The following is a 13,137-nucleotide window of genomic DNA, read 5'->3' as shown; positions in this document are numbered from 1 at the left end:
AAACGTTGCACACGACCGACACTCCGGCTAGCTTCTCGTTGACATTTTAACGATTCGTTTTTCAAAATATTCCCCGTAAACGTCCATCGGTCATCCAATGGTTTCATGCAAAAAACGTTACGCTGATGAGATGATTATCCGAGCAATACGCGACACTGACCCACGTCCTTAAACACGACGCGACAATGATACCTGGCGCGAATCGCGATCCTGGAACGTGCATCTTCAATTTACAAGAACCGACGCTGGGACAACCGCGACAATTCCAACACTCTTGCCAAAAAGGAAATGGAACGACTTACCTGAATATAAAGATGAAAAGTACTAAAAGGGAAAAGAATACGGCAACGTTATCCATGGTACGTAGCATCACGAACAGTTGTCTTCTTAGATTAGGTAAGAATCGTACGAGCTTCAGGATTCTCAATAAACGGAAGGTCCTTAGAACACTCAAGCCGGAACTACCGCTTCTCTCTTCCACGAATGCTTGAAAGATCTCCACGACACTATTGCAAACAAAATTCGTAATTGTTAGGAGCTATGAGATTCAGGTAAGGGTGGATATTTAAGGGGAAAACAGGAGTGACGGTAGCATCTCTAGTGGAGTAACCATCATGGTGAAATAACGAAAAGTAATTTACGTCAGGAGCTAATACTGAAGCTGAAAATATCTATATAACAACGATATTTTTCGGTTTCACCTTCAAAATCCTTATAGAAACCGAAATACGACTGAACGTCAGGTCAGCAGTAATTGAGGTGGATATTTGCTTATAACGTTGTTTAAATATTTTTTTAAATCAAACATAATAAAAAGAAAAAATTGTGGCCATAAAAAACAGTAAAATATTGTAAATATGCATCTTTGGACATCAACGGGTTAACTTTTACCAATAGCCATTTTTCTTTTTTTAAAAAAGCTAACAGGAAGTGATTGTTACTCTAAGTTTCTAAATGTCTGAAGCCTACGCAGACAGTATCCCGTCATGTACTACAATGGAAAGTACATTGTTACTTTTTTCATGCTGGCAGTATTTGTTTTTAACTTTCTAACAAATTGTTTATAGCCGACCTTTGTTTAACCTTTTCTTCTTATTTTTACCTACAGAATATACCTCTGCACTTTCTTCAGAAAAACTCAAAATACCGGTACCGATTTTGATAAAATTGGTATAATTTAAAATTTTGTTAAATGTTTGACGCGTTAGAGTTTATGATATTAAAACATGAATTTTCAATTATATATAGTCTTTTATGGTCATAAAAAAAATATATTAACTACATAATAATTAATATGCAACAAAGCAATACATTTTTTAGATATTGCAATATGTTATTGTAATGTACATATAAGTCATGTTTTATAAAATAATAATTTTTATTACACTTTCATTTTCTTCATTTATATTTGAAAGATGAATAATAAATGCAATAAACATTTGTCTTTGACAGTCATTTCTTGAAAATTCAAGAATTATTTATTAAACGTACCTGAGGACCACAACGACTCCATCGAAGACGTTGAATCCATTGCCGATGTAACCAAATGGGCCCTCCGCGATTATTTTTAATAACATTTCCACGGCGAAGACAGCGGAAAATACGATATTGCTTATTTCAACCGCCACAGTCAATTGTGCTGGCTGTTGATAAATAAATAAGAAGAAAAGAACACGATGTTCAATACACGTGTTTTAAAAATGGAACATCGAGAATAGTCAATAAAATGCATGGCAAGAATTATTACACTTTACGATACTAAAAGAAAAGTACTGACCTGGTTATGATATTCTATTCCCATGCTCAAAGTATTGATCAAAATTGCCAATAAAATACCCTGTTGAAAGTATTTGTGCTCGACCAGTTTCTTGATCGACCGTCTTATGCAACGTAACGCGCAGACACAACGACTTCCGCAAGTCCTAAGGACTCTCTTCGCCCGTGAAGCTTTAGTCCATTTGTCACCTTCCTCTGGCCATTGATCGCCGCCCTGGTGTTCGCAGCAACAAGAACAATTATCAACATCCGTCACCAACCATTGTGTACGATCCTCTAAAGTAATATGTCGGTCCGTTATTCCTGAAAAGAAAAAGTGTTTCGTGGTATTTTTTTGACTGAATTTTATATAAAAAATAAGAGTACTGTGTCTTTTTATCTTCCAGTCATTTATGACAGATGTGTAACAATCATTATTTTAACCTTCGGACGGCGAACCATGGAGAGAACCCTAATTTTAATTCAAGTTCGTATTTAATATTATTTTCATTTTCTAAATTTTACATCGTTCCCGTAAAAATTATTCTAATATAAGAAACCCTTTATAATACCCTTATATAGGTTTTGTAAGTTTGGGTCATAATTGACCTAGCCTCCGCGGTTTAAGGGTAAGAGTGCCATAATCAAGGATACGATAATTTTATAAATATAATAGGTTTCTTTTATTAAACGAAACGGAAGTATAAGTACCTTTTGTAAGCGAATTGAGGAAGGAATCCAATGCCAATTGTCCAGTTGGTAAAGCTGCGCTTAGAGCCCCGCTCAGTGCTAATAATTCCTGACAGGTCATAGCTTCGTTCCCACCCAATTCAGCTTGCATCTGTAACAACATCCACGCACGATAAATTAAGGTTGATTCACACTATAACTCACGCCATGCTGATATTCTTAAGGCACTTAAAGGCACGCTTTGCTCTTTGATATTTGCACCGTCGCACTTAAATTCCTCTCAGCTATCATCGATTCTCTTTACTGTATTTTGTTAATTACTTGTCTACTACATTTCTAATTGAACTTTCCTAAGGAAGGAGTAATGATGAATTTAAAAATCAGTAAAAATGAGTGGTTTCTGCTGCAATACACAAAAATGAATTGTATATACTGTTTCAAAAATTAGTAGACTTTTTCACAATTACAGAATGTTACAAATTTTATTGTAAAAAATTTAAAATTATTCAAGACTCTTCATTCACATTGATGCAGTCGTTTAAAAATGAACGCGAGCCCGTGACAAGCCCGCGGGCACTTGGGTGCCCTACGGGCAATTTCGTGTGCAGGCCTAATATGAAGTATCTATAAAACATTACTTAAAAAAGTCTGATATAAAATTTCAATATATTGTAATTATAATTATAGTACGAATGAAACTTTGTTGTAAAAGATACCTGTATGTGATCTGGCAGTGGACTCGACCAAACATTGCCATCTCCGGTTTGGGTCATTTTTTCGCTCGAACACACGTTCCTTTCCCCAGGTGACACTATAGATCCAGCTTGCAATGCATTTCCCACACTATTGCTGCCGTGCAACAATACCACGTCGTTGAACATCACGCTACTTCTTCTACGATAATGCGTACAAGGTGGACTTAGCAGCGCGTTGTTTGTCTGAAGAAGAATGATGAATATTCATGAAGTCAAAAGATGTTGATGCTGTTTATTCGTGAATTAATATTTAAATGGTGACTTGGGTCGGTCAAAAGCCTTTTGACTGTCTTTTGTTAACGTTAGTTCCGTGCAGCTATAGTCTTTTTTAACGCTTTTTGACTTCTCCAAAGAAAGGTTTATGCTTTGTTAACATTTACATAGAATGTTTATATTAAAGGAGAGTGATACTTTGTCATAGTGGAACTAAGAAAGTCAATAGTAATCTGAAGTTAAAAATTACTTAAAATTATTATTTCTCTATTTTTAAGCTATTTATTTACCATTAGAAAGAATGAAGAAAGTTTCAATTAGAATTTAATTAATGTACAGTATCAAGCAAAGTAGGCTTCTCTAGGGAAAATGGCGTTACTGAAGAAACAAGAATATTAATACTAAAAGTAATTTAGGAAAGAAGATAATATAATGTTTAATTACTAAATATTGTAAAATTTAGTATATAATTAAGAAATATTAATAATAAAATGAGTATCGATTGCCGGCATCCTTTGAGAGGGTGATAGCTAGGGTGATTCTGAACAACTGTTTCCTATACTAAAATGCTCGTTAAGGCTTAGTTTCTGAATTATTAATGAGAAACACCGACCAATCAAAGCGCGCACAGTGGGCGAGCTCAACCGCGGGAGTACGAGAACCATTCGAAACCACTCGGTATCGCGTCAAACTTGGTTCGTAGCTGACACTCCCGCGCCTGCGCACTATGCGCGCTCTGATTGGTCGGTATTTTTCATTAATAATTCAAAAACTAAGCCTTAACGAGCATTTTCGTAAAGGAGAAAGTTGTTCAAAATCACCCCACCTACCACCCCCAAGAGGGGTCTCCTCCCTTATATTGTCGTACCGCTCGGAATCGCTCGGCAATGGCGGAATAGGGAAAGTCTAGAGTAGGAGTGGCCGTATAACAAGGCCATGAAACTCGCGAACCCCCGAACCCTTTGACTTAATATTACAGATATTATAGATTTGACAAATACACACCCTGGGTGAGTTTGCTAGTATAAAATATAAAAAGAACTCACCTGTATGCTGGCTTCAGTAGCATTGGAGACGACATTATCACTTCCGTTACAGGAGACCGAGGAAGTTCGATGGAGACCTAAGCGATGGCCCACATTCGAAGATACGTCTGCCTCGGAAATTTCAGGACTAGCGCGGGGTGCAACAGCTAAATTTCCATTACTCCCGCCATTATTGCTAACGGCAGTAGCCAGAATTGCACCCTGCGATGGTGGACTATTGGCCGTAAAATCGGTTAGCGATCCATCACCGCTGCCGATACCCTGCTGTTGTTGCTGTTGTTCCGCGTACTCGAGTGCCGCCAACAACCGAGGACACCTTCCATAGTGAAGTCTCCTATCTAGTGGATGGTAATTAAATGAACAATAATGATATTAATGTGCATGATGTTACATTTACTTACAACAGAATTACATTATCCTACATACACATATTTTATGTTGTAATAATCAATAGGTGATCGGTTTTCATGCATTATGAATCGGAAACCCATGTTTCTCCATCAATCTCAATTTTTAAAAAACTGAATTTGAAAGTAAAGTAAAATTTTCAATTTTAATAATCTTTTATTTCTTGGAGCTATTTTATTTTTTCAATTATAAGTAATCTATTTTGTAACTTTATTTGACGATTTTTACGAGAAAATGAAGCAGTTAGATTTTGTCTTAGATCTTTAATATTCAAAATAAAATAGAAGATATCTGAAAAATTCACGAGTGACGAATCTTGTTCAGTTTCAAAATTGTTTAAATATGTTTAATCGAGACCATGTAAAATTTAGAAATTGAAATATCATAATATGAAATGAGTTTGATGGAGAAAAATAGGTTTCAGATTCGGAATTTAAAAATGTTTGAAACTGTACATGTCCATGAGTCATATGTGAAGATGAACAAAAAAGGAAGGAAGGACACTGTTTTATGAAAAATTGTGCTGCAGATATCATATTTCAAATCAAAAACAAAAAGTTGCAACAAATTGCTCAAACTTCTGAGTAATTTTTCATAAATTCCCTCGTGCAGTAAAAGAACTAAAAAAACCTACTGTGTGACGTTACATAATTTATATATAAAAACTGTTCGTCGATATATCGCTTTTAATCGCTTCTGAGTAATTTGCAAATTCCATCATGTAAGAAAGATACTATTACAGTTTGAAAGCAGTGAATTCGCCAATAAGTTTGCATATATTTCTAAAATTTGCAATGTGCCGTTCCATGGTAAATGCTTCCTTGACCTAAATAGTAGTAGATAAATATCTGGCTTGAGGTAGAACATTTTAGCTTAAGTTTATGATGATTTCTGTATCGGGTTATGTAACGTGTGGTCGAGGGTTACCATGTAACAGACGGTCCTCTCGTTTTCCTTGACCTGAGTAGTTATTTCTGCTTTAATTTTTTTAGGACAGGTATGGTTAGCCATAAAAACCACATTACACTGTGTTGTTTTGAGAACTTTAGGTAATTGTCATAATTATCATTTATGTATTTTTTTTTTAAATTTCTAATTCTGATTAAAATTTAATCCATATACATAAGTATTTTATTTTTTAACAAAGCTTCAATTTCCATAGAAATCTAATGATAGGTATTTCCATATTATTAGAAATTCTCTGGCTCATCTAATCAGAAATACTCGTATCAGGTACTTCAGATTATGGACTTAAAAAATAACGAATTGCGCAGTGAGAAAAGAAATATTGTTTTAATTGTTCCTTACAATTTAGAAATACCAGTACTTTTAACCTTTTGTTGTTTTATCATTGATTCGTTATGAGAGAATACAAGTGATACTCAATAGATATTCATAATATAGGCAGATTATATTGAAGATTTTTAAAAATGTTCTTTTGTAAATCAAGGTTAGACCAGAACCTTTTGCATTTTACTACGTAATATCAGTTTAGGAAAGTAGTTTATCTTAGAGGTTATTTATAACAAGTACAATATAGAGGGTGATTCATCTAACGTGATCATCTTGAATAACATCAATGAGAATTTTGAAATGTTATAAATTATGCTGAAAAATATAGATCATCTAAAATTACATCAACTTCTAGACGTATTCTATAATTTATTTCCCAATGTTATATGAGGATTAACTAATTCAAAAATTCATTAAAATTTTAAAAGTAAATACAATAAATGTAACAAAAAAGCAAATTATTTGACATGTTAAATTACAGTTATTGAATTAATAAAAAAAAAAGTAAATTAACAATTCTAACATAATAAGTTGAATCATTTAATTTTGTAATGCAATTAGTTAAAGTCACATGAGTTTAAAATTATTAATACAAACTGTGTTAGTTAAGTAAAGAGCAGAAATTTAATTTATAAAAAGAAGGTAGATGTTATTAATAATGTGTCGCTCTGCCTTTTTGAGGAACAACTTTCTCGTAACGACGTGAAATTAATTAAATTAGCCGTCGATAACAGTCCATCCATCTTCAATAATGATACGAAGTTCGTATAACTTTTTTAGTTTTTTAAGTTTGATGTATTTTTTGACGGCAGTCTTTAAAATTTCAATTAAATTTAAATCTGAAGATTAAAAGAGCCTTGATACAACTTTTACATATCACTTATTTAAAATTTGTTTCAATTATTTGATAACGTATTAGTCTAAAATGAATAATTTTTTAACGAAAGAGTTCATATACTAAAAAAATAATTTATAAGGGAACACTGTAAAATTTAGAAAATAATGATAATATGGAATACAAAATAATGAAAATTAGGGGTTTCTCCTTGATCCGCCGTACAAGGGTTAATATGTATTCGGAGAAATTCGTGAATCGTATAATTATATTAATACAATCCGAAGAGTCTGTTTTTTATACTGGAAAAACAAGTAATCAGCCAATATCTGAAGGTTAAAGTGTTAACTGTTTCTGTAACTACTTCAAAAATTATCAATATTATTATTAATATTTTTTTCCAAAAATTTCTAATTCTGATTAAAATTTAATTTACTGAACCTTACTTAAATAGCAGTTTTCCAAATTGTCAGTCCAAATTATTTACATAATCCTTTTTGTAAAAACTTCTAATGTTAATTGAAATTTAATTCACAGAAATATTAGATGCAAAACTGAATTCTATACAATTAACATAGCTATATAAATATGAAATATTTTCTCTTGATATGAGAATTAACAATGTATCGTACAGTACGAAAATACCTGCAGTGTGACCTGACAAATTAATACTGTACACAATGGTGCCCAATAAATAACATATTCTATTCTGCATACTGTTTGCTTCTGTGGACGGCAATCACCGAAATGGTTTGCATTAGCTATGTAATTATAAGTGACAGAATACACAGAGTGTCCAGGATTAAATTGTACAATCCCATTATTTCATAATTAGTCACGACACCAGAAATTGATTACATAGAAATTAGATAGTAAAATGGAAAGAATATTTTTGCACAAATTATTGAGAAAAATGAAAATTAAATTTGCGAATGTGTAATTGTGTTCTACTCAAAAAATACACTACCTTTACCTGCAGATCGATTTGAATCAGCACCGCTTGTACTCCCTCGAAACGGATGCCCGTGTTGCCGTTGTTCTTTAAGTAAATTTTGCTCGCGTTTCTGTTGCCTTTTGTATAAATATACCCGATATCTCTTCATTAGTCTTCTCTTCCCTCTTCTCCATAGATGTGCAATATATCTGAGAACACACAATACAATTACGTGAGAATGAAAGAAGGAAAAGATCTGACATTATCGATTATTTCTCAGTTAAACGTTTACCAATCCTTTATTTTATTTTATTTTATTTTATTAATGAAAATTTAATGGAAATAATTTATAAAATAATTTAAAATTTATTTAAATATAATTCATATCTAATATTGATATGTTATATGACGCTTTATTTGACATCATTTAACTTTGTCTAATGAAATTTTTATCTATCCCAGTAGATTCTAGTTATATTGCCGATTACGGGGCTGTAGAGTGCAAAATTCGTCGAGCTTTCAAGCTCTTATTTAAAAGGAGGAGGAGAGATAGAATCTTATCATTTTCATAGATTATGATAATGAAAAGGTGGCACTGGTATGCTTTAAAATCCATGTGAACGTCAAATTGCTCGTGTGGTAATATAATAAAAGTCTACTGTACATACTATTTTAGAGATTTAGCTGCGTATATATTACGAAGGATACTGACTGATAATGCATTTTACGGATATTTAATCATATTTATTAATATAAAGCTGAGGGCGCGTTTAAGGGTTCTAGCAAAAATAGGCACATGCCAGGATCTGATGAAAATAGGGGCTCCCATAGAAATATTTGTTATTAGTGCATGAAATAGATTTCTTTAGACTTTTAAATTTAATTAAAAAATATATATAAGAAGGGTCATTGGCGTAACTAGGTAGAGGTCAGGGACTACATTCATGCAAATTATTTTAAATGTTTTTGAAGTATTAACACATTGTTGACCAGCAATTTTATAATAATAATATGGGATATTGTAAAAATTTTATAATATTCCATATTATCCTGAGTTTCGAAAATTAAAGTAGTCGATGCAAGTGCAAACACCAGTTAACTCGTGACCATTCAACAATGTGTTATGCCATAGGTTCTCAAACTTATTTAACCCCCTCACTCATGCTTAGTAAAGCATAGAGCCCCCTGGAAATTCACCTTCTTTAAATGAACGAACAGAGAAATGCAGTGACTTTACATTCCCCCATTACACCGGAGGCTACTAACACCCCCATGAATTGTTCCAGCAAGTAACGACAAGGGGTCGGTATCGTCCATTTTGGGAAGCACTGTACTAAATTATAAAATGGGCGACAAGAAGACAATTTCTCTGCCTCCCTTTGTTTTTTTTCCAAAATTTCAGGAAAACGATTTGAAATTGTGTATATATAACAGACGGAACACTCACTTGACAATTTCTGCATAACATGTAGTTGGTTCGGAAGTATTTGTCGATGATGCAAGGGTTGATGTAGAATGAAACCGTGCACGTTCCAGTCGCATTCGTTCCATCTCTCGTTTCTTCGTCTCTGAGAACTGTGTTGCTATTACGACTAAGCAAAGGTTAATCATGAAGAAGGAACCAATCTGTAATTCAAATTTGTTTAATTGAATAATTCGTTATTAAATGATACTATTTTCGTTAAAAATCGGAATATCATGTTCGAATTTCACCTTCGAACGGCAATTTTAATTCAATTTTGTATTACATATTATTATGATTTTCTAAATTTTGCATTGTTCCTTCAAAAATTATTCTTGATTCTTGGGTTAATATTCTTGTACTTATATGTTTTGTATGTTTGGGTCTCGATTGACTTAGATTCAGCTGTTCAAGAGTTAATTACCTTAAAACTAGTAACATAATTAAGGATCTCTCATTAAGAATTAATTTCGAAATATTTAAGAAAATTCCAGAAAATTTTATCTGGAATAAACAAAAATAAAATACTAATAAGGTATGACAAAAATTGTTTCTGACCCCCTTGCCCATCTGATAATTATGAATAACGTTTTGAATTTAAATGAAAACTTTTTGAATTCAAAATTGAAACTCAAAAATTCTTCACAAAATAAAGTCATATGAAAGATTGTCTTATAACAAAAAGTCTTGCTTTTCATCGTATATACAAAAATTCGCTGGTCAATTTAGTTGTTTGTAAACTAGAAATTCATTACAAATCCAGATTAATTATTATTTTATTTTAATACAAATTTATTTACCAATGTTTTGCATTCATATTTACTTCAATCGGGCCAAAAATTAATAACCAACATGTAATTGCAATTAACGAAAGTAACCTTCTTGCAAACTAATTATGAATTGTAATTATTTCCAAAAGATGATTTGCGGTCAACTAATTAATTAAAATTTCAATCAATATTGAATTTCAGCTGAATTAAGCCCACGAAACAATCAGTTACGTAGAGCTTTACACGTACCACAATTAAAAGGACGAAATATATCCAATCCCAAAAAGAATGAGCGTCCTGTACATAATACATAATATCTGTCCATCCTTCAAGACTGATTACCTAGAAGAATACCATTATCATATTAATTTTGCTTAGTATATAGACTTTAGTATATTAAATCTAAAATTAATTATTTTTATTTAAATGAAATTTGACTATATTGACAGACTACATTTTAACCCTTTACGCTCTAAATACATTCCAAATACATAATCTTGCATAAAAAAAAACCACTATATACACAACAGTAGTATTGCAAAACTAATGCAAGTCACACACATTTTTATTTATTTATTTGAATTATTTAAAATAAAAAAATCCCTAAGTAAAGCACAGCGTCAGATTAAGGGATGGTCTAACGGGGGCTACAATGCCAATCTCCCTTCTAAGCCTTCCATTTAATATATTTAATTTAATAAATATTGAATGAAATTTTTTCACTGTTTCCCTTTTCCTTTACGATTAATTGTTATTTAATTTTATTTAGAATGAATTTCAATTTTTAAACCAAGAGGTCCTTGAAGGTTTGATAACCCCAAAAATCTTAATCCAATCCTGGTGTAGCACCCTTCCTTATATCATAAATACTAAATGTTATATATTTTTAGAATCTTGCCAAAAATTTTTTTAACTATAATATACCATTGTTTGTTATTTTATTTTAAATGTACAAATATAGGTCAGCTATAAACATAAAATTTAGATTTATTTTTAATTTACTTTGAAAATTATATTTCTTGAACAATTGTTACTGAATTACATCTGTATGAAAATTAAGGTTTAATAACTGAGACGAAATACATCTCCCTCTTTTTACGAATTTTTCTTATTCCGTATATACGAATAAATGGGCAGCAAATCTGTGGATAATTTCTAATTGATTTGTGAGTTCTTGTGCGGTTTGAATTGGATCTTCCTCCATTAAGCGTAGCAAATCATTGGTTTCTACTCGTTGCGAGGCCACAGCACGTAGTTTGTCGTTCAGATCAATATCCAATATTTACACACCTGATCACTTACAATTCCTTTATCAAGGATAAAACGAGTTGATTCTGCTGCCTTTTGCAAGACATTTTACCTGTTGGAATTCGCTAGTTTCGCTTATTGCTATTTTTGCTTCTATCTCTTGGATTTATCAAGAACAAAATGTAAAATTGTGTTCTATTTTCCGAGTACATTTATTTAAAATACATTTATAAACATTGAACAAAAATAATATTGAGAAATGTTTCATCAAATTCATAGCGACTTGCAATATACATATTTAACAGATCACATCTTCACTCGCAAATTCACTTGATAATATCTCAGAGAGGAGTACTTTTACGAAAAAGATTTATAGAACACTTTTTATAGAGAATTTCTTAAGCTACAAATTTTGTAATAGGTTCTTTTGTTGTAGAACTAACAGATAACGTGATATTCACGAAAAACTGTTTGTTTTACCTTTGATCTTCTCTAAAAGTTTTAACGAAGGTTACATCGATAAGAACTTTTAATAAAGTAAAGATCCATATAGAAATTTTTATTTTGATAGAAATTATTCCGCAATTTGGCCATAGTTTTATCTATTTTCCCAGAATTAAATGCGTGTAGTCAGCTTTTAGTGACGCAATCATCCAGAATTATTAAAAATATATATCATCACCTAGTATTAGACACTCAGTGCTAGGTGAAATATTATTTCAAATGGTAATTATTAAATAATTAATTTTATTTTACATTATATGTATAACTATAAAAATAAAATGTATTCTAAGAAATCAAATATTTCATTTGTTACGTTTAAATCCTTCAAAATTATTTTATTTTATTAAATTTAATTTTCTATTTAAAATATTATTTTATCTAAACTTCGTAGTATCTAATACTTTAAATTCTCTAAATTTTTTCTCTAAATTTCTCTCAGCTCTGTATATAATAATACAAAACGAATGTTATACTAAATGTTAAGATGGAATGTAAAAAATTAAATAAAAAATTCAGTGAGCGTAAAGGGTTCAAATTAAATGCGGCTAATGTGATATTTCCATTGGTGAATGTGAAAGAAGTAGGACACTCACGAGAAATATTGCGACCCAGGCAAGACCAATATTATCGAACGATATTGTCCCTTGGAAAGGATTGTTACCCTGACCTTTGCACTCCGTATAGTAGTAATTCCAATTAACGCAGGTGTCGTTGGTGATAAACGTTGTATTGTTGTTCGGTAACGCGGTACTGTTGCAAACCACATTTCCTAGAACCAAGAACATTTGAATTGTTTCGAGACTGTCGTCCTAGTATCAAGACATAGTGACTCATCTATTCAATATCTGTTTCGATTCAATAGTGCATTAGGTTGGTACATATGAAATATCATTTTGTAAAATAAATCTTAAAAAATACATAGTTTTTTCAGAATATGGTTTATATAGCCTTGACCCTTTTCCAACGGTTTCGTTATTGTAGAATTCTTGGTACACTTCCAAATAGAATCCTTATTTCTAAATTTTGTAATTGAAAATTAAACAGTTCTTACATTTAAATATTATTGAGCTACTATCGTGGTATTTTTAACGTGTAAATAGAAAAACTCAGCAAATTGAAAAGATTTTTCATTATTCAAATAAATCTATACTCTGTGTTTAATTTTGTATTTAAAAACGTACAATAATAATAATAATTATCATTCAATTTTCAAAATTAAAAAAT

General features: G+C 31.5%; 1 protein-coding gene across 1 annotated transcript in view; it reads right to left on the bottom strand.

Moving 5' to 3' along the window:
- The window catches only part of LOC114875743 (voltage-dependent T-type calcium channel subunit alpha-1G), a 123,965-nt gene that overhangs the window by 34,843 nt on the left and 75,985 nt on the right, over positions 1–13,137 (bottom strand). Inside the window, 10 exon segments of the mRNA XM_046286656.1 lie at positions 303–506; positions 1,492–1,643; positions 1,778–2,079; positions 2,467–2,596; positions 3,162–3,383; positions 4,460–4,797; positions 7,963–8,138; positions 9,377–9,555; positions 10,411–10,503; positions 12,507–12,682. Of these exon segments, the coding sequence (XP_046142612.1) occupies positions 303–506; positions 1,492–1,643; positions 1,778–2,079; positions 2,467–2,596; positions 3,162–3,383; positions 4,460–4,797; positions 7,963–8,138; positions 9,377–9,555; positions 10,411–10,503; positions 12,507–12,682 (1,972 nt within the window).

The sequence above is a fragment of the Osmia bicornis genome, chromosome 8 (assembly GCF_907164935.1).
Source record: "Osmia bicornis bicornis chromosome 8, iOsmBic2.1, whole genome shotgun sequence".
NCBI classification, from domain to species: domain Eukaryota; kingdom Metazoa; phylum Arthropoda; class Insecta; order Hymenoptera; family Megachilidae; genus Osmia; species Osmia bicornis.
Note: the sequence above shows the minus strand (reverse complement) of the source record. Positions and strands in the feature narration are given on the sequence as shown.